Source organism: Ixodes scapularis, unplaced genomic scaffold, assembly GCF_016920785.2.
Source record: "Ixodes scapularis isolate PalLabHiFi unplaced genomic scaffold, ASM1692078v2 PGA_scaffold2__306_contigs__length_199485367, whole genome shotgun sequence".
Lineage (NCBI taxonomy): Eukaryota > Metazoa > Arthropoda > Arachnida > Ixodida > Ixodidae > Ixodes > Ixodes scapularis.
Genome location: NW_024609857.1, coordinates 120,785,558 through 120,803,671, shown reverse-complemented (window position 1 = coordinate 120,803,671; position 18,114 = coordinate 120,785,558). Strand labels below are relative to the sequence as shown.

Below are 18,114 nucleotides of genomic sequence, written 5' to 3'. Positions count from 1 at the left end.
GTGACCTCGGGAGGGGGTCACGCGACCTAGGGGGAGGGGTCACGCGACTCCCCAGGTCACGTGACCCCCCCCCCCGGTCACGTGACCAAAATTTCCCCGCTAGATTTAGCGGGGAAATTTTTCCGCTAGATTTAGCGGGGAAATTTTTTCGCTAGATTTAGCGGGGAAATTTTTTCGCTAGATTTAGCGGGGAAATTTTTTTGCTAAATTTAGCGGAGGAATTTTTCAGCTAAATTTAGCGGGGAAATTTTTCCGCTAGATTTAGCGGGGAAATTTACCCATAATGCACCGCACGGTTACGCCAACGGCGACGCCGCTCAAGCCGGAAACGGCCGCCTAAGAGCTGCGCTCTAAAAAAAAAGTGAAAGCCGTTTACAACTCCCTGTAATGCCGAATTGGAGCGCAGCTCTTGAGGAGGAGGAGTGAAGGGTACTGAGGGGAGGGTAGACCTCTCCTCCTCCTTCTCCTCATTCTTTAATATGCTCTGGGGGGAGTCACCTGACCTCGGGGGGAGGGAGTCACCTGACCTCGGGGGGAGGGGGTCACGTGGCCTCGGGGGGTCACGTGACTTTGGGAGGGGTCACATGACCTGGGGGGTCATGTGACCTTGGTTACGCCGACGCTGCTCAAGCCGGAAACGGGCACTTAAGAGCTGCGCTCTAAAAAGTGAAAGCCGTTTACAAGCTGTAACGCCGAATTGGAGTGCAGCTCTTGAGGAGGAGGAGGGAAGGGCACTGTGGGGAGGGTAGATGCCTCCTCCTCCTCATCCCCTCATTCTTTAATATGCTCCGGGGGGGTCACCTGACCTCGGGGGGAGGGGGTCACGTGACCTCAGGGGGGGGGAGGGGGGGGGGGGGGGCACGTGACCTCGGGGTCACGTTACCTTGGGGGGTCACATGACCTGGGGGTCACATGACCTGGGGGGTCACGTGACCTTGGTTACGCCGACGCCGCTCAAGCCAGAAACGAGCGCCTAAGAGCTGCGCTCTAAAATTACTCGGTTGGGTGTCTCCCACGCATTAAAAGAAAAACTAAGGCTTGCCGGCTTTGTCTTCTTTAGACAATACTTACCTGCTCAACCCCGTGGGTTTGAAACCGAAACCAAACCAAGACTCGCATGTATGAAATAGATACTGATCGTGACCAACCACACGAGCCACCTCGATACAAAAAGGTGTACAACTCACAGGGTGACTCTGTCCCTTAAATCTTTTTATTCAAACACAAAATAAATTGTTTTGTGCACTCTACGTGCTTGCCTATAATCTCATAGAGTAGGGGTGCTTGGACAACATGCTCATGAAAGGTGAATAGCAAAATATTGACAAGACAGCTTGCCAAAATCCCTCGAAAATCGCGTGCCTAATGGCTAAAGAGGCAAAAAAAAAAAAAATTTTAACGAGAAATTTTAATTTTTTTTTACGACCCTTTTTTAAGGAGTTTGCATACGTACGTGCCACCTAGTACAAAACTTTCTTTGTTTCTGACCTTGCACAAACAGGCCTTTGGGAGTAATGTGGAAGGACTTTGAGAGTTCGACGCAAGGAGTCTTCAAGGCACTCGGTCCAGAGAAACGTTTCATCCAAGGCAGCAGCTTGTCGGGGTACAGTGCCCGGAATGTTTCCCCGACCAGGGCGTTCACCACGTCCCCATCTTTAGTCCCCCAATCTCCGCCCAAGGATGTTGCACTCGTGCCGCTCTCTCGCCCGCTGTGATCCCGGTGGTGGCACAACAGCAGAAGTGGATGCAGCAGGCACCCGCTCTGGCATGAACTGCTCTTCAACTCGAAGCTGCACGAGAGCTTCGGCAGACACGAGTCGAGATGTCATGACGACGGTGACACTCGCCCTTGTTGTATGCCGGAACTTCCACGACTAACCACTAGGGACGCAACTTCATGTCGCTTCGGCGCAGCTTCCGTGGCGGGGGAAGGGGGATCGGTGGCCGAGTGCGCCAGCGCCCCGCGGCTCGAAGCACGTGGAGCGAGAACTTGTGCTCCAGAGCCCGGCATGGGTTCGGCACCCTCCCCTTTGCCCACTCCGATCTGGACGCGCGTCGTACCGGCGTGCGGTCATCCGTTGCTGCTGTGTGGTGCACCTTAGGGTTCCAGGCTGGCGGTTTTTGTCCACCGTAGAGGAAATTTCTCATCTACGGCGGAGTCATTAGATGTCAGTTTTGCACACAGTGCTTGACAAAAGTAATCGATTACAACAACAACTGCACTCAGTTATTGAGTGCTTAATTAGATTACTCGAGAAGAAAAGTCTAGAAAGTAACCGTCACTTTTCTGATTACTTCAGATTTTCAAAACAACAATTTTTCCGCCGGTTTGGAAAAGGCTCTTTCACATTGTCTGCTATTGGATTACAATTACCCAATTATAACCTACTCATCTTGTTAATCCGCTAATGATGGTATACCATCTTCCAGTCAGAGACTTGGTCAGAGGATTTCTAGGTAGAAAATTTGTACAAACAAAGGGTGCCATTAGAAAGGGGAGGGAAAAATAGTAACGACTACGAGATATTTTAGTAATTCCAAAGGTAATCGGATTACTCCTGCAATCACTTCCTTATTAACGTAGTCAAACGATTACAAAACAGCTCCAAAAAGTAATTCATCGAAAGTAGCTTGATTACTTGTAATGAGTACTGTATGAGTCTGTCAGGTACCCATAGTGCCGGCCGTCTGACTTCCCCCCGCTCAAACACACGCACGACGCAATTGCTTCTTTGTGTTACGTGGGTAATACGGGGACTCCAAACGCGCCGGCCCGAGGCTCGTTCCAGGCACTGTGGTCCGGAGAGTGCCTCAGCCCTCCATCTCCGGGGAGGTGAGCAGCGCGAGGTCCGCCGGCTGCAGGGGCGTGAGCAGCAGGGGGCCTCCAGCGTCCTGCCCAACCCCCGTGAGCAGGAGCAGCTGCTTGTCCGACAGCAACTCCAGCGTCATCCGGGCGGGCTCCGAGAGCAGGCACTCCAGGGTGGCGCCCTCAGCCGTCACCGCCTCCTGCGCAGCGGGAACCTCCTCCGCACGCGGAGGCTGCGGCGGGGCCTCCTCGGTGGCGGCGACGACGGGGCTCGCTCCGGTGTTTGCCTGATGGAGTGACGGGAAACGTTTGCTTCGGAAACCCGGGTACTTGCGTTCCATCGAAATGCCCCTAGCGTCAGCCGTGTCGTCGCCGCCCGTCGCCCGATATCAGTCGACGAAACCGACATTAAATATTAACAGACGGTGAGGGTATAACTCAGATTCTTTCAAGTAAAATTTGGAACACGGCCTATGCGGACTCGATAACACGTTGGCTCGTCGAGGAAACTGCCTGAATCAGTTTCCAAACGTGTTGTGCTATGATTTACGACAGTCGTGGTTTCTATTGGCACATTTATTAATTAAAAGCGAAACTATGGTAGAGCAAGGTACTTATATGGGCCAGTTGGTACATATCTACGGTGGAATAGCGCCGAAATATACACACAGAAACAGAAAGACAACAGGACAGGGCGCTATGGTAGACTATGATAGAACCTCTTTCATACCTCGTTCAACCTATGAAACTACGGTAGAACCTCATTCATAACTTTTTTGCGGGGAACCAGAATGAGAAAACTTGTGATCTCGTAAAACCTAGCAACTGCTAATGCTTTTTGGGGTGACGGAGAGCCAGTTCAGCTGCCTTACACTCCTTGCAATCTAAACTTCCGCACTTGCCGCCCCCCAGCAGCAGCGAAGACCGTTGTCACTTTGAGCTCGCACAATATGTTGCGGAACTGACGATATTGGTAACCTCCTCCGAAATTCCCCCAGAAACTGGGGTGCAGAAATGTGTACACGCATATGTTTCTTATAACCTGAGGGGGCAGGGCATTTTGTCTCCTAGGGTGGCGAAACGATAAGTCCACCCCTCTTTGCGCGAAATTACGTATCAACCTATGAAGAAGCCCATTTATGCAGTCTCTTCAAAAGGCCGTTGAGCCCACCTTGCGCACGGTGCCTCGGGCCTTCTAAAACTTTTCAATCACGAGGAACACTCGTCCATCTTCTACTCGTAGTAAGTTACCCTCGCCAGTTTCAGCTTTGGCATAACAAGGCAGCACAGAAACCTTTGGACCTATTATGGGCACACTAGTAGCATTGTGGCGCATTGTAACGCATTGAGAGATCGTTAAAATTTTTCAAGGTAGTGTTTAAACCGTAAGGGCACTTTACTCGGGGATGGTCGAACGGTCGCTACAAACAAAAACGAATGGGGCGCAAGGTGCGCAACGCACAGGATGCTCCGGCGGCGCTTGCTCGCTCGCCGTAGTGGTTGGCAGGACGCCGTCCCGGTGAAGACGCCAGTGCGACCGCAGCGAGTCCTCCCGCACGAAGGTCTCAGGGCAGAGGGTGCAGCGCAGGGAAGCCTGGCAGCGGGCAGCCTGGCGAGCCTCCCGCTTGGCCCCTCCGTCTGCAGGGTGCTTGCTGCGCACGTGGCTGCGCAGGTTGCCTGCAGGGAGCCCCACAGACTCCTTAGCCCTTTGACGGTCGTTGGTGAAGACGTACGGCGCCGATTACGCTTCCTTTAATCAAAGATTACCCCATGGCGCTCGAGGGTGTCGTGGCAGGAGGGTTTCAAAGTTGAAAAAAGCGTGTCTTTGTTAATTGGGGAGGGGGGGGGGGGGGGGGGGGGGGTTAAAGACAAGAGCAGAACGCAGCAAATCGTAAGCCCAGATATCGGTGGTCCCTGGAGAAAGAATAAGAAAAAGAATGACGGAAAAGCGGAAAAAAAGAAAAGCAGACGATAGGTTAGGCATGTTGGTTTTGCCACGATGAGTTTTAAGTTGTTTGAGGGCCCATGGACTTTGTTTAATTTTAGACGACACGCAACGTTGGCATTTTTGTACAAAATCAAGCTAGAGAAACACTAAATACAGACCACCAGATGCATTATTTTACTGCTTCTTTGTGTATATTAAATCGCAGTTGGCAATATGCTTTTGTTGAGACCGATGTCCACGTCCCAGCCCCACTGTTCTGAAGCAGCCGAAATGCACGAGACCTTTCCTTCGAGATTATTATATTAAACGGTATACTGCAACAAATTTCTAGCGCCTACTCTAACGTCTAAATGTCAACTACGGTCTGGCCACACCACAGAGATGCCAATTTTCTGCTCAAAAAGACTCCGAAACATTATTTGAAAGGAATAAACCGAATGTCGTTACACCACTTTGAGCTTAAAGGCCGACGTACTAACCTCGGTTTTCTGCAGGGAAGGTAATCCTCTTATCGCTCCTCTCTCCTAAGCTGCAAAGGGGAGCCAAGTTGGAGCAAGGTAAAAAGTGGAGAGGATGTAGGAAAGGAGGAGGCAGGCAAGACTGGAAAGCATAAAGTGTACATCGGCCTTTAAAAGCGGCGCCGCTATACGGAAGTTTGGTTTTGAGCCGCGTGCGTGCGAACCCCGAGCCCTGTCTAAGTAGGGAGCTTTGCCACTTGGTGGCGTCGACGCATTAAAACCTGGCCATTTCAGTTGCCCCTCCCCGCAGGAGTCGAACAGGCCGAGAGAGAGAAAGAAAATCCGGTTCGGCCAAGTTTGACGCCTCGCGTGCAGGCAGCTTGTCGCCATACATCCGCAGGGTGGCACTGCCTTTGAATCCAGAGTGATGTAATGAAATTCCGTTTATTCCTTTTAAATAAACCAAACATTAAATTTTCGAGCAAAAAAAAAAAAAAAACTGGTGTCTTCATTGTGTGGCCAGAACGTGGTCGTCATTTCGACAATTCGCGGTGAGAACTACCTTAGGGAGCGTCATTGAGCAGCACATGAATGTCACGTGATGCCCAGAATGTGAAGATGTCGGGTTTGTTTACATTGTTCAGGCCGTAGCGGTACGACCTGATCGCTTGCTTTCGGAGGTGGTACACTGGTTTGTTATTGTTCTCCCAGCATTGACACAACATACGCGACTGCATGTTGTCCAAAAGAGAAACAACTGGAAAAGTAGTAACGAGATAACAACAGCGCAAAAAGGTACCGGCGAGCACAATGACATGCTCAAACCACTTAGTAGATGCTTTCACCATTAATCATATTGTATTTTGTGTTATGTTTTGCTTTTCTTTACAAATGTCTGTTTCGTCCCCAATGCAGATTCCACTGGTGGGACTCGGCACCAACTATAATACGATAATCCGCTTCCTTTTCTCCCGCACCTGAATTACCTTCTGCGTGTTGTCCGTGTCACCCGTTGTGCTGCGAATTTGAAAGAATTAATGGTCTTTTCTATGTTGTCCAAAACGAAAGAACGTTCTTGCTCGTTCAACAAAGCGAAGTCCCGAAAATACCACATTCAAGCGAGTCTCGCTTTTTTTTTTTTATAGTGCAGTAGCTGCAACGCAGTGTTGGGATCAAAGAAAAAAAAAAAAAAAAAAAAAGCAATTTATGCAGGATGTTTTACTTTTTTGCTTTTGCCTATATGTAGACACCAATGGAATTATCTTTTTTTTTCCGTGCGTTAAAACGGGCATTGCTGAAAACTTTTATGCTAAGTACTACGAGTGTTAATTACTGGCTGGCCGCTTCTACAGACAAACCAGTGGTACGGCTATGGGTGCTGCGGTCTCCGTAACTGTGGCAAACCTTGTAATGGAGGCGATCGAGAGAAAAGCCCTGGACACTTTCTCCCCAGCACCCGTGTGTTTCCTGCGGTATGTAGATGACTGCTTTTGTGTTGTAAAGACCAGTGAGATCGACCGTCTCCACACACGTCTCAACTCCATCGAGCCAGCGATTCAATTCACGATTGAGCACGAATCAGATGGCTGTCTCCCTTTCCTAGACGTCTGTGCAGTGAGAAAGTCCGGCCACCTGGACTTCCGTGTGTATAGGAAGCCGACACACACAGGCCGATACCTGGACTTTTCCTCAAGCCACCCTAGGACACATAAGTCTTCCGTGGCTTCGGCACTCGTCAGACGGGCGATCACGGTCTGCACATCAGAGGAGACCCTTCGAAAAGAGATCGAAACGATAAAACAAGACCTGCGGAAGAATGGCTACCCAGCTGGATTTGTAAAAAGCACGATCAAAAAAATTCGACGCACCCCTTCAACCCAAGACGCCCCCCCTCCCTCCACCCGCGTGTGTGTACCCTACATCAAGGGCACAAGCGAGGTTCTCGCCCGAGTACTGCGACAGTACGGCATAGCGGTATCGCACAAGCCAGTCTCGACCATCGGCGGCCTTCTCCCCCTGCCAAAGGATCGCCCCCCGAGGGAGAGGGCACAGGGACTGGTTTATAAAATTCCCTGCGGTGACTGCCCCGCGTCGTACGTTGGGGAAACGAAAAACTATCCAGAGCGCCTGCGGCGCCACCGCTACGACATCGCGAAGAAAAATGTGGAGGGAAGCGCGCTGGCCGAACACGTCGAGAAGACGAACCACTCCATCGACCTTGACAACAGCTCCATCCTCGGAACGGAGAAAAACTGGCGGAGGCGCCTCCTGTTGGAGTCGTGGCACATTCAATGCACACGTGGCAACATAAACCGGTCGACGGGGACCCTTCCCAGCAGCTACGTTTCGGGGTTAAGAGGGATAATCCGGAAAACACCCGGGGGTGTTCGGGTTCGTGGGCAGGCCGTTCCGCGGGACAAAAACAGTCACCCGTGATCAAGGGACCGAGTTGGTTCCGAAACGTCGGGATTTTTGCTTTTTAATAAAGCTTGGTTAGAGTTTCTAAGTTGAAGATTTATTAATCATTCCTAACCAGACGGATGTCCGTCGAAAATGTTTACATTTAAGTCTCTTTGCAATGACTACGGTCCTGTGGTGGTGCGGCTTGCCAAGCGATATGTTCACCTCTACAACTCCATCTCTACCGTCAAAACCCACCTCACGTTCAACAAGACTTGCAAGGAACTGCGGCTAATCCCGAAGAGTCTCCGCCTGAAGCGCCTGGTCCACAGCACCGAGGGTCACAGGATCGTCGAACAGGCCGAACGTCGTCTGCTCGACTCCAGGATTCAAGAATGCCGGGAAACTCTCAGGAAAAGGGACTTGGATCTCTTCTTTTTGCGGAGACAACTGGAATACCGTGCTCCGGAGCATTTTCCTGCCATCGACGACTTTGCCAGATCTGCTGCCACGTCGGCCGCTGAGAGAAGGAGTTCGGACCACCAGAAGAAGCTCGTATCTCTCCAATTGCGTCCCGCCGTCTCCCAAGAGACCAACAAGAGGTTCGTGAAGAATCTGTCTTCGAGAGTGCTCTCTGAGACCGAGACGCGTGTTCTGGCAAAGGGAAAGAAGTTCAACCTAACCACAACAACGCCGCCTATTGCTTCGATGGCAGCTGCTGTCGAATATGGCCTGCGTGAGTTAGACCCCTGCATCCGTGAAGAAGCTCGCCTCAAGGCCATCGGCGTGCTGTCCAAGGCGCACCAACGGGAGCAGTTAAATTACACGCCGGAAGAGAAAGCAGCCATTCAGAACTTGAGAGAAGACAAGAGCATCGTCGTCCTCCCTGCCGACAAGGGGAACGCAACCGTGCTACTCGACCGCGCGGACTACGATGAGAAGGCGCTTCAGCTTCTCAACACCGACGCATACATGATTCTGCCAAAGGACCCGACTGCCAAGATTCAGGCAAGTCTAAACAAAATGCTCTCTACGATTTTTGATGGGTATCCCGAGTCCCGAGGCCTTTACTTGGGTCTCATTTGCCGGAACGGTTCAGCGCCGGCCTTTTATGGCCTGCCGAAGGTGCACAAGCCAGATGTCCCCCTCCGACCCATAGTGGATTTCACCACGTCTCCGTTACGTGCGTTGTCCAACCATCTCCACCGACTGCTGTCGCCTTTAACCGGGAAGACCGACACGTACGTCCAAAATTCTGGACACTTCATCGAGCTCACATCGGGCCTCGAACTGCGGGACGACGAGAGCCTTGTCTCCTTCGACGTCGTGTCGCTTTTCACAAGTGTGCCTGTGCCTCTCGCAGTGTCTGTGACGCGGGAGGCCCTCTCGTCTGACACGAAACTCTCCGAAAGAACGTGCCTTGAGGTGGACGAGATTTGCCGTCTACTGGAATTCTGCCTATCCAGCACTTATTTTTCTTTTGCTGGCCGCTTCTACAGACAAACCAGTGGTACGGCTATGGGTGCTGCGGTCTCCGTAACTGTGGCAAACCTTGTAATGGAGGCGATCGAGAGAAAAGCCCTGGACACTTTCTCCCCAGCACCCGTGTGTTTCCTGCGGTATGTAGATGACTGCTTTTGTGTTGTAAAGACCAGTGAGATCGACCGTCTCCACACACGTCTCAACTCCATCGAGCCAGCGATTCAATTCACGATTGAGCACGAATCAGATGGCTGTCTCCCTTTCCTAGACGTCTGTGCAGTGAGAAAGTCCGGCCACCTGGACTTCCGTGTGTATAGGAAGCCGACACACACAGGCCGATACCTGGACTTTTCCTCAAGCCACCCTAGGACACATAAGTCTTCCGTGGCTTCGGCACTCGTCAGACGGGCGATCACGGTCTGCACATCAGAGGAGACCCTTCGAAAAGAGATCGAAACGATAAAACAAGACCTGCGGAAGAATGGCTACCCAGCTGGATTTGTAAAAAGCACGATCAAAAAAATTCGACGCACCCCTTCAACCCAAGACGCCCCCCCTCCCTCCACCCGCGTGTGTGTACCCTACATCAAGGGCACAAGCGAGGTTCTCGCCCGAGTACTGCGACAGTACGGCATAGCGGTATCGCACAAGCCAGCCTCGACCATCGGCGGCCTTCTCCCCCTGCCAAAGGATCGCCCCCCGAGGGAGAGGGCACAGGGACTGGTTTATAAAATTCCCTGCGGTGACTGCCCCGCGTCGTACGTTGGGGAAACGAAAAACTATCCAGAGCGCCTGCGGCGCCACCGCTACGACATCGCGAAGAAAAATGTGGAGGGAAGCGCGCTGGCCGAACACGTCGAGAAGACGAACCACTCCATCGACCTTGACAACAGCTCCATCCTCGGAACGGAGAAAAACTGGCGGAGGCGCCTCCTGTTGGAGTCGTGGCACATTCAATGCACACGTGGCAACATAAACCGGTCGACGGGGACCCTTCCCAGCAGCTACGTTTCGGGGTTAAGAGGGATAATCCGGAAAACACCCGGGGGTGTTCGGGTTCGTGGGCAGGCCGTTCCGCGGGACAAAAACAGTCACCCGTGATCAAGGGACCGAGTTGGTTCCGAAACGTCGGGATTTTTGCTTTTTAATAAAGCTTGGTTAGAGTTTCTAAGTTGAAGATTTATTATTATTATTATTAGATGGCTTATGGTGAGCGGGGCAAAATGTCAGGTAAGGTTCAAAAATAATGGCTGTGATGGTAGGGTATGTTGCATTTTGTTAACAGTAATATTATTACCGGACCGGAAAAGTATTTCCTTCACTCGCAGATCAGATATAAAATAATCCTGCATCTCCTCTCTTTTTAATTATACTGTCATTACGGTCATCGCATATATCATCTACGCCAGCTCAGTGTCTCAAATGGCTGTCATTGTAGCTGTCCATCAAATCATTTGTCAATTTAAATGCACAATCTTAACAGAATGACTCGTTAAAGATACGTAGGCAAAATGGTTCACACTATAGTCCGTAGCAACTAAGAAGGTAGGTCGAGGATAAGGCGGGCCGGGAAGGAGGAAGCAGACGGCACGCAAAAGAGAGGGAGGTTCCCCCTCTCTTCTCCAGCGTTTCGTCTGCTTTTGCCGCACTGGCCCCGTCTTACCTTCGCCCTACCTTCTCGAGTTGCAACGGACTATAGAAGCTTGCCTGTTTATTTTTATCTGTTATGTACATAAAAATTATTTGTTTTTGTTTCAGTTTTGTTTTTAAATTCAAGTTAGGCTTTTAAGCTGTGTGCTTCTTCAAAATGCAACATTCATCTTTGTATTCAATCTGCAGAGACTTATATTCATCCGATCTTTATATGCTAAGAGCATTCATTTCATCAATGTAATTACCAAAATAGTAAACATGGTGCTGCCAATGATTTTATTAAGTTTGGTAAAATCCAGGATGTGTATAAAAGCAAACACGTGCAGGACTGCCTCTGACATTTTAGAGATGCAAGAATCGGGACAGATAACTGTTTTTCTCAAGAGAGGAAACCGTGTCATGTCAGAAAGTGGGACAAGGAATTTTTCTGACACTGACAATGAAAATATTGTTGAACCTCGATTTAATGAAGTCACCAAGATCCCACTAATTATTTTGTTAAATCGGGAACTTCGTAAAATCGAGGAAGGGGGACTTTGCACATAGGCTATGCAGGGAATCAGAATTTGTTTGTTAAATCGGGAAATTTGTAAAATCAGGTTTTGTTAAATCGAGGTTCAACTGTAGATTAAAATTCAAAACATTAGTGAGCTAAAAAGGAATGTCTTTACTGTGCTTTGCCCAAGAAAAAAAAAGAACACTCTAGTTAGCAGCATTGAAGCCTGGGGTGAGGACCTGCCAGACGCACCAATTCGTAATCGTCCGCGACGAATGCAAAAATATGTTATAGAAAAAAGCAAAGATAAAATGAAAAGCTACTAGTGAGACTGCGAGGCTGAACGAAGGCCCATTCAGCTCTAAGAAGCGGCGTCGAGAGCATAGCGAGAATCCTCACTTTGGGTTGTGCCGGGCTTCCGCTAGATGGCAACGCCGAAACTTCTCGCCGCGAGTAAAATAGGTGCGAAAATTTTGTTGCAGTATCCCTTTAACTCTATGTTGTTAGGGCAGCACACTTGCACTTGCAGTAACCTGTTCCACTCTCTAATGATTTTAACAAAAACAAAATCGGCATACGTGTTTGTCCCGCCCCGCCACTTCCAGAGTTTAGAAGTGTGGTTGTTCCATGTAGAAACATAGCGCATTCTTTTAGGTAAGTATATTCCAGTTTTCTTTTTTAATATTTAAAATAAAAGCTTTAATCACAATTTTTTCCGGTGAGCGGAAAGTAAGTTAAGTTTGTTTTAATGATAAAGCATTAACTGTCCCATGGAGCGAGCAGACGTAATCAGTTTGAAGCGCGAAAACGGCACCTAGTTTCCCTGATCACAAAGGTCCTGTTGGCTGGCGCGCAGCAACGAGGCTTCTATCGGCCACTGCGCGCGTCAGTTTCAACGATCGCCACCAGATGGCACTGCGTGTCCGTGTCACCAGCGCACCCATAAAACTAACCGCCGCAACCCCATGCCACTACGGGCCCCGCGCTGGTTAAAACGGACATGTTGGCGCATATTTGGAGGCTTCTGCTCGTCTCGCCGCCGACCAACGTGCCGTCATCTCCATCATCCACATCGTCAGCAATGCTTCTGCACGTCTCGTTGCCGACGAACATGGCGCTGCCTCTAGCATCCACATCGTCGGACATTCATACTTTCGCATTCACAACTCATAAGAAGTGCTTAGGTATCATCAGATTTTTTCATGCTAGTCCAGCTGTCTTTCCACTTAAACCTTCCAAGGACAAACCTAGCAGCCCTACCTCAACTCATTTCTAGTTTGTGAATGAAGGTTATTTGAGCAGGACTCCAGATGGAACATCCGAATTCTAAGTCACCTGACCCACATTAATTAAGCATGTTCTTTTAAAGTTGAAAGTTCCCGCCTAAATGTGAAACCACGCGCTCGTTGTGAACTGTTGCTAGAAACATTGCATTCGAACCTTGTTTTGCCTTGTTGGGCTGTTATGATTTCAAAATTAGATGCTCCGTGCTAGGAGATAAACGCGAGACAGTCGCTTCGTGCACCGACCACTCTCACGGTAGTCGCAATCCGAGCACCAGTTCTTCCGATTCAACCTTTTAACGCTATGATTATAATGCTCTCCACTGGAAATGGAGAGGTCCCGGGTTCGATACCCGGACCAGGCGGATTTTTTCGGTCGCGCACCAGTCACCTAGCTGTGTTTGGAGATTTGTCTTTGTCCTTTGTCCCTCTTGTTCCCCTTCTCCAGGGATTATTTTTGTCTTTTAACACTTCTAAAAATCTAATTCAGAGAATGACAGCCCATTATCCGATTGAAAGGCTCCAAAAAGTAGTCGCTCTAGTTCGGAGCAACAGACTGCAGGAAAGTCACGGAAGCGGGCTGATAATTGGCTGGACGCGGGCCGATCGTTGGCCAGGTGCCTGTAGAGCATCTACCGAGCACAGCCCGCAGTTTGCCCGAAACGAAGGAACCGACGCGATGCCGGAGAGGACACTTACCTGGGTGCTTGGAAGCATAGGGGCAGGCGGGGCAGCGGAAGGGCCGCTCCTCGCTGTGGCAGCGCAGGTGACTCTGTAGGGCCTGCCGCTTGTCGCAGGCGTAGGGGCAGTGCGGGCAGCGCAGCAGTGTGGCTCCGCCTCCCCTCCGGTGCTGCTGCCCCACGTGTAGCCGCAGCTCCCTCCTCGAGGAGCCCCTGAAGGGGCACTCGGCACACTGGACCCCCGCCTCCGAGTGCATCAGCCGCGCATGGGACGCCAGGTTGCCTGCGCAAAGGGTGCCCACCAATTGTTTCTTTCTCGAATAATTATCGCGTGCAATAATTAAAAAAGAGAAGACATTCCATCTTTTCGAGCAACGAGCCTTACACAAAAATTTTATTCTTCGAGGCAATTCTGCAAGGTCTCTCCTATAACGGAGCTTCTCAATCTTTTCAATCTCGGGGAACCCTCCTTGGTTTTGCAATTGATGCATTAAAGCGGCGTAGAAGCCTACAGTCTGTAAACAGTAACCTGCGTACTAGGGTATGCTTGGCACATACTGTAAAATACCGCGCCCCCACTGTTGACATTTCCCAAACTTGAGAATTCTGCAAAATATACATTAAACGACAGATTTGACCGGACAAGCACCCATGTCCAGATTAACCCAGTTTGCAGTGAAAGTTGGGTGGGCACTCCCCCAGTATTTTACGCTAGTTATGCATCAAGGGGTGGCTTCGATCTGCTAAAACAATGCTAGAACTGAGAAAACACTTAAATTAAAAGCGGGGGTGGTCGAGAAAATTGGGAAGTTGGGGAACCCACGAGGATGCTCTGGGGAACCTTCCTGGGAACCCAGCTTGAGAACCCACGAACATGGGCAGCATTACCTTGAGATATGCCCAAGGGTTGTCTGGATAGTCTCTGAAGAGCACTTAAGAGTTCTATGCACACAGCAGCTCATTGGAACGCAAAAAGGTTGAATGTGACTTCCCGGTTGCCCGATCCCTTGGCCATGTCTCGCCTTATACAGCAGACTCCCGTTAAGGCGAACTCGTTTAAGCGGAATTCTCGGATATGCCGAACAAAGTAAGAACATTTGCAAATACCGTGGAAACCAATACTGGCAACTCCCGCGGAAAACGGGCGAAAAGTGATTGCAGCGCCCCTGGCGAGCTCGGAGTCTCCGCTAGCAGACAAATTCTCCAAAATACATTGGTTTTACCTATCTCCGTGCGAGGTGACCAACGAAAAAAAATTGTCACGGACATTCGCTGCTTTGAAAGTTAAAAAAGTGGGTGCCAGCTCATGAGTGAAGGACATTCTCTTCGCGTGGGAAAGATGTTACAGCATTCTGGGTGCAATTTCGGAGTTCTCCCGAAGAAAGCATTCTGTCACAACTTATGTAAGGCAAGCAAAACACGAATGTATGCCTTCGCGCTGTTTCGTGAAAAAGGGCAATGTACAAACATTTCAGAACATAGCTTCGTTTCAACTTTATTGTTCTTATCAGTCAATTCCTTTTGTTGTTGCAATTCTCATTTCTCATGAATGTCTTGCTTATAACCGTTTCGTTGAACAGGCGAGCTGGCTAATCCCGTTAAGATTGTCTCCGGATGAAGAAGCAGAAGTCAATTTCGAACCACGTACGTTACGGCGATGTCAGTATGCTCCGAAAGAAGTCGTTGTGCATATGCAAATCTGACGCGATTATAGATTAACAAAAGCGGAGTTACGAAAAAAGCAGACTTCTCACGCTTGCAAAGAAAGAAGGGGAGAGCGTCGTAGCCCCGCGAAAAAAGGTGATTTCAGTCACGTTATTTACAGTGCACAAATTCCGATTGTTAGCGCGGGGACGACCAACATCTTCTGCTTCGCTGTTTCTTTACTTCTACGATAAAGGCCGACACCCGTTGAACCGTCTCCACTGTTCCCATTTTTGAGTCTTCTTTCTTTTATATCTTTGAGGCGACGCTACTCTGCCGCGTTCTTTCTTCCTCCTGCTTATATGTTGCTGTGTATATTTTTTGTTTTCTTTCGCTTTCTTTCCTTCGCTTCGGCGCTTACTACCCCCGGTTCGTCTGCTACGCTAGGCCCGGGCATTTTGAGGGCCGTCTGCAACTTTGCTGTTGTTGTTTTCTTCCACTGTCGTCTGCGATAAGCTCCTATTTTCGCCTTCGATTGAGTTTCTAATCCAAAATCGTCATACGTGCTTTTTGATATTTATTAGATATATATAAAGAAGTGTAAGCTCGTTATCCATTTTTACTCGAATTTTATTTGTGTACTCCGACCGGCACGTCTGCTACGGGTCATCCTTTGTTGATCAACCGGCTGCATTCCAGCATACACCAGAGCATACTTAGAGATGGCAAACATGCTATGTGCTGCCTACCATTGCAAGAACAAGTTTGTGCGATGTGGTGGAAAATCTTTCTTCTGCTTCCTACGTCAACCTACGGACACCTACGTCAACAAGTACTTGAATGTACTTTTAAACTGCTTCGTCAAGCGACCGAACGAACAACCCGCCAAAGTCACTGGAAAAAGAAATTCGAAACCAAAAAAAAGGGGACTCACTGCTAGCACGTATAGAAGATTGCTGCCTGCGACCAAAACATTTCTGCGACTCTTTTTTACCGGGCAGTGTGAGCTGCACTACGTTATTTATTTCCCCTGCTTTGTTTTTAGTTCGTACCTACGCCGCGAAAGCAAATAAACAAACGTACAACAAGCAGCTGAAAAGAAAAGGGACGCTTTCTTCTTTTTTCATTAGTTTCGTCTGTTGCTTCCGCTTTGTTTGTAGTGAACGCAACACCGGTGGCGACCACCAGCTATTCATTTGCTGCTTTCTCTTTTTCTGTCTTTTTTTCTATAAGCGCCGCAACGACCGTCGTCGTTGAAATAGTTTTTTGCTAGCTTCTTTGTTTTCTTCGCCGTTTTTCACTTCTCTTTCCCGTTTCTTTTTATTTTCGTCGGGAATGGCGACACCATCTTTTCTGCAAAGTTCGGTAAGTGTTTGCACGGACATTTTTATCCTTACTTTTTGTTTTGTTTTTATGCTCCAGCAGCTCGTGCGGTTGCTCTGGTAATATTAACATGTCGTTTTTGCATGTTTTAATGATTACGACGTAGTTCGAGTAGCTAAACGCCTTTTTTCCGCTTCCCAGACGCGTTTCAACCGCGTGTGATCCCCCGAGAGGCGTTTGAGACCGCTAAATAAACTGCTCTATCTTCGTTTATGCGCGTGTTGTTATTCGATTGTCGTTGCAGTTGCGATCACTGGATTCCGCTTTGCGAGCGGGCTGACCGTAATAAATTGTTTCTGCTGTTATGGTGACGAAACGGGGCTCGTAAAGCTCGACGACGTCGCGGAGCCTATACTTTTCCATTGCGTCGACTGTTTCCGTAGACTCCGAGTCTGCTAGAGGCGCCACTGTCACGTTCGCCGCCGCTCCTATGGGTTTTCGGAGGAGTTTCCAGTATTGGCGAAGCTATATCGTATTTGACATTTGGTTAATTTCCCATAGACGCAATGCAAAAAAAAAACCTGTTTAACACGAACCGCTTTGCGCGCGCATTTCGGTTAGCTCGAACTTCCGTAGGACCCCTTCTTGATGGCACTGCACCGACGGCGACGCTGCGAATTGCGCCGGCCGAGGTGTATGTGAGATGTACCGTAAAAACCCGCATATAATAAGAGTTATTTTTTTTCAAATTTTCAGCTTCGATGAGGTGCGATCTAACGCTGTTTAACATAGTTTTGGTTTCGAAGCAATGTGGCGCTCAAAACAGCTATCATCATCACTAAAATCGCAATGTACAAGGCGCCATCATTCATACACAGTCAGGGTCAGGCTCGGCAATGGCGTCGGCGTTAAAACAATCATCGGTCGCCTACGAAAGAAAAGTTCTTTTGGTTGCAGGAGACATCGGTAACAGTGTTGCCAGACGACAATTCGCCGTAAATGAGGGCAGCATCCGCGGATGGAAACGACAAAAGCAAGCTCTGTTCACGAGCAACAAAACGAGAAGAAGCTTTAGGAGCCCAAAGAATGGCGTCTTCGCCGACGTCGAGGCAAGTCTCAGCGACTTTGTAAAACAGCAACGTGAACGGCATTTTGCTGTAACTTTGTAAAAGAGCGGCGTGAACTGCACCTTGCCGTAAGCATCGAGCTGCAGCATGGGAACTTTGGCGAGCCGACATTGGGTTACTCGCTTTATGCGCTGCGCTGGGTTTTCACTGCGTCAGCGCAAGCTCGTTGCTCGCTCTTTCAAGAAGTGCGGAATTTCAAATGCACTTGACGGCACAAGGAGTCTGATGGACGTGACGACAGTGATTAAGGTTCAATTATGACATGTGACCCATGTTTTCTCAGGAACATGGGCCATATGTCGTCTTTCATCGCCAGACACCGATTTGCACAGAGGAGGCAGTCAAAAATCACCGAATGGATCGGTTCCTCCACTAGTGGTGTGAGAAACATTATTTTTTTTTCTTCTTTTGGCATGGTAAGCCAAATAAATGTCCCTTTTTAAGTATCTCTTCATTGTAGGCCTTTTCATCCTGTGTTTATTGGTCAAGAGCAATTTAGACATGCTCAGCATGATAATTAGGGCACTTCTGTTAAGGCAAACCTCTGATAAGTCGTACAAATTATTAGGGTCCCTTCGTGAGTCAACGCCGACTACACGAAAACGACAAAAAACACCAAAAGTGCGTCGTCAGAGTGCGTGCTGTCTTCGGAGGTTCGCTATCACCAAGACTACAGCCGACGCCACTATCCGAGTGAGCCAATGAACTGGCGCCAAAAATGCATCGTCAGCGAGCGGGTCATCCTCTTCGTACAAAAATTTTATTTCTAGAATACTTGTACTTTAATGGTATATCTTGAAGACTAGAAGCCAGA

The 18,114-nt window shown here is 49.2% G+C and overlaps 1 protein-coding gene across 1 annotated transcript in view; it reads right to left on the bottom strand.

Annotated features, from left to right (window-relative positions):
* Positions 1-1,191: 1,191 nt before the first annotated feature.
* The window catches only part of LOC8030411 (zinc finger protein 64), a 45,045-nt gene continuing 28,122 nt past the window's right edge, over positions 1,192-18,114 (bottom strand). The window contains exons 7-9 of the mRNA XM_040215658.3: positions 13,226-13,489; positions 4,269-4,483; positions 1,192-3,093 (exon numbers count right to left, since the gene is read on the bottom strand). Coding sequence (XP_040071592.2) covers positions 2,812-3,093; positions 4,269-4,483; positions 13,226-13,489 — 761 coding nt within the window. The 3' untranslated portion in view covers positions 1,192-2,811. The remainder of the gene's footprint in view (positions 3,094-4,268; positions 4,484-13,225; positions 13,490-18,114) is intronic.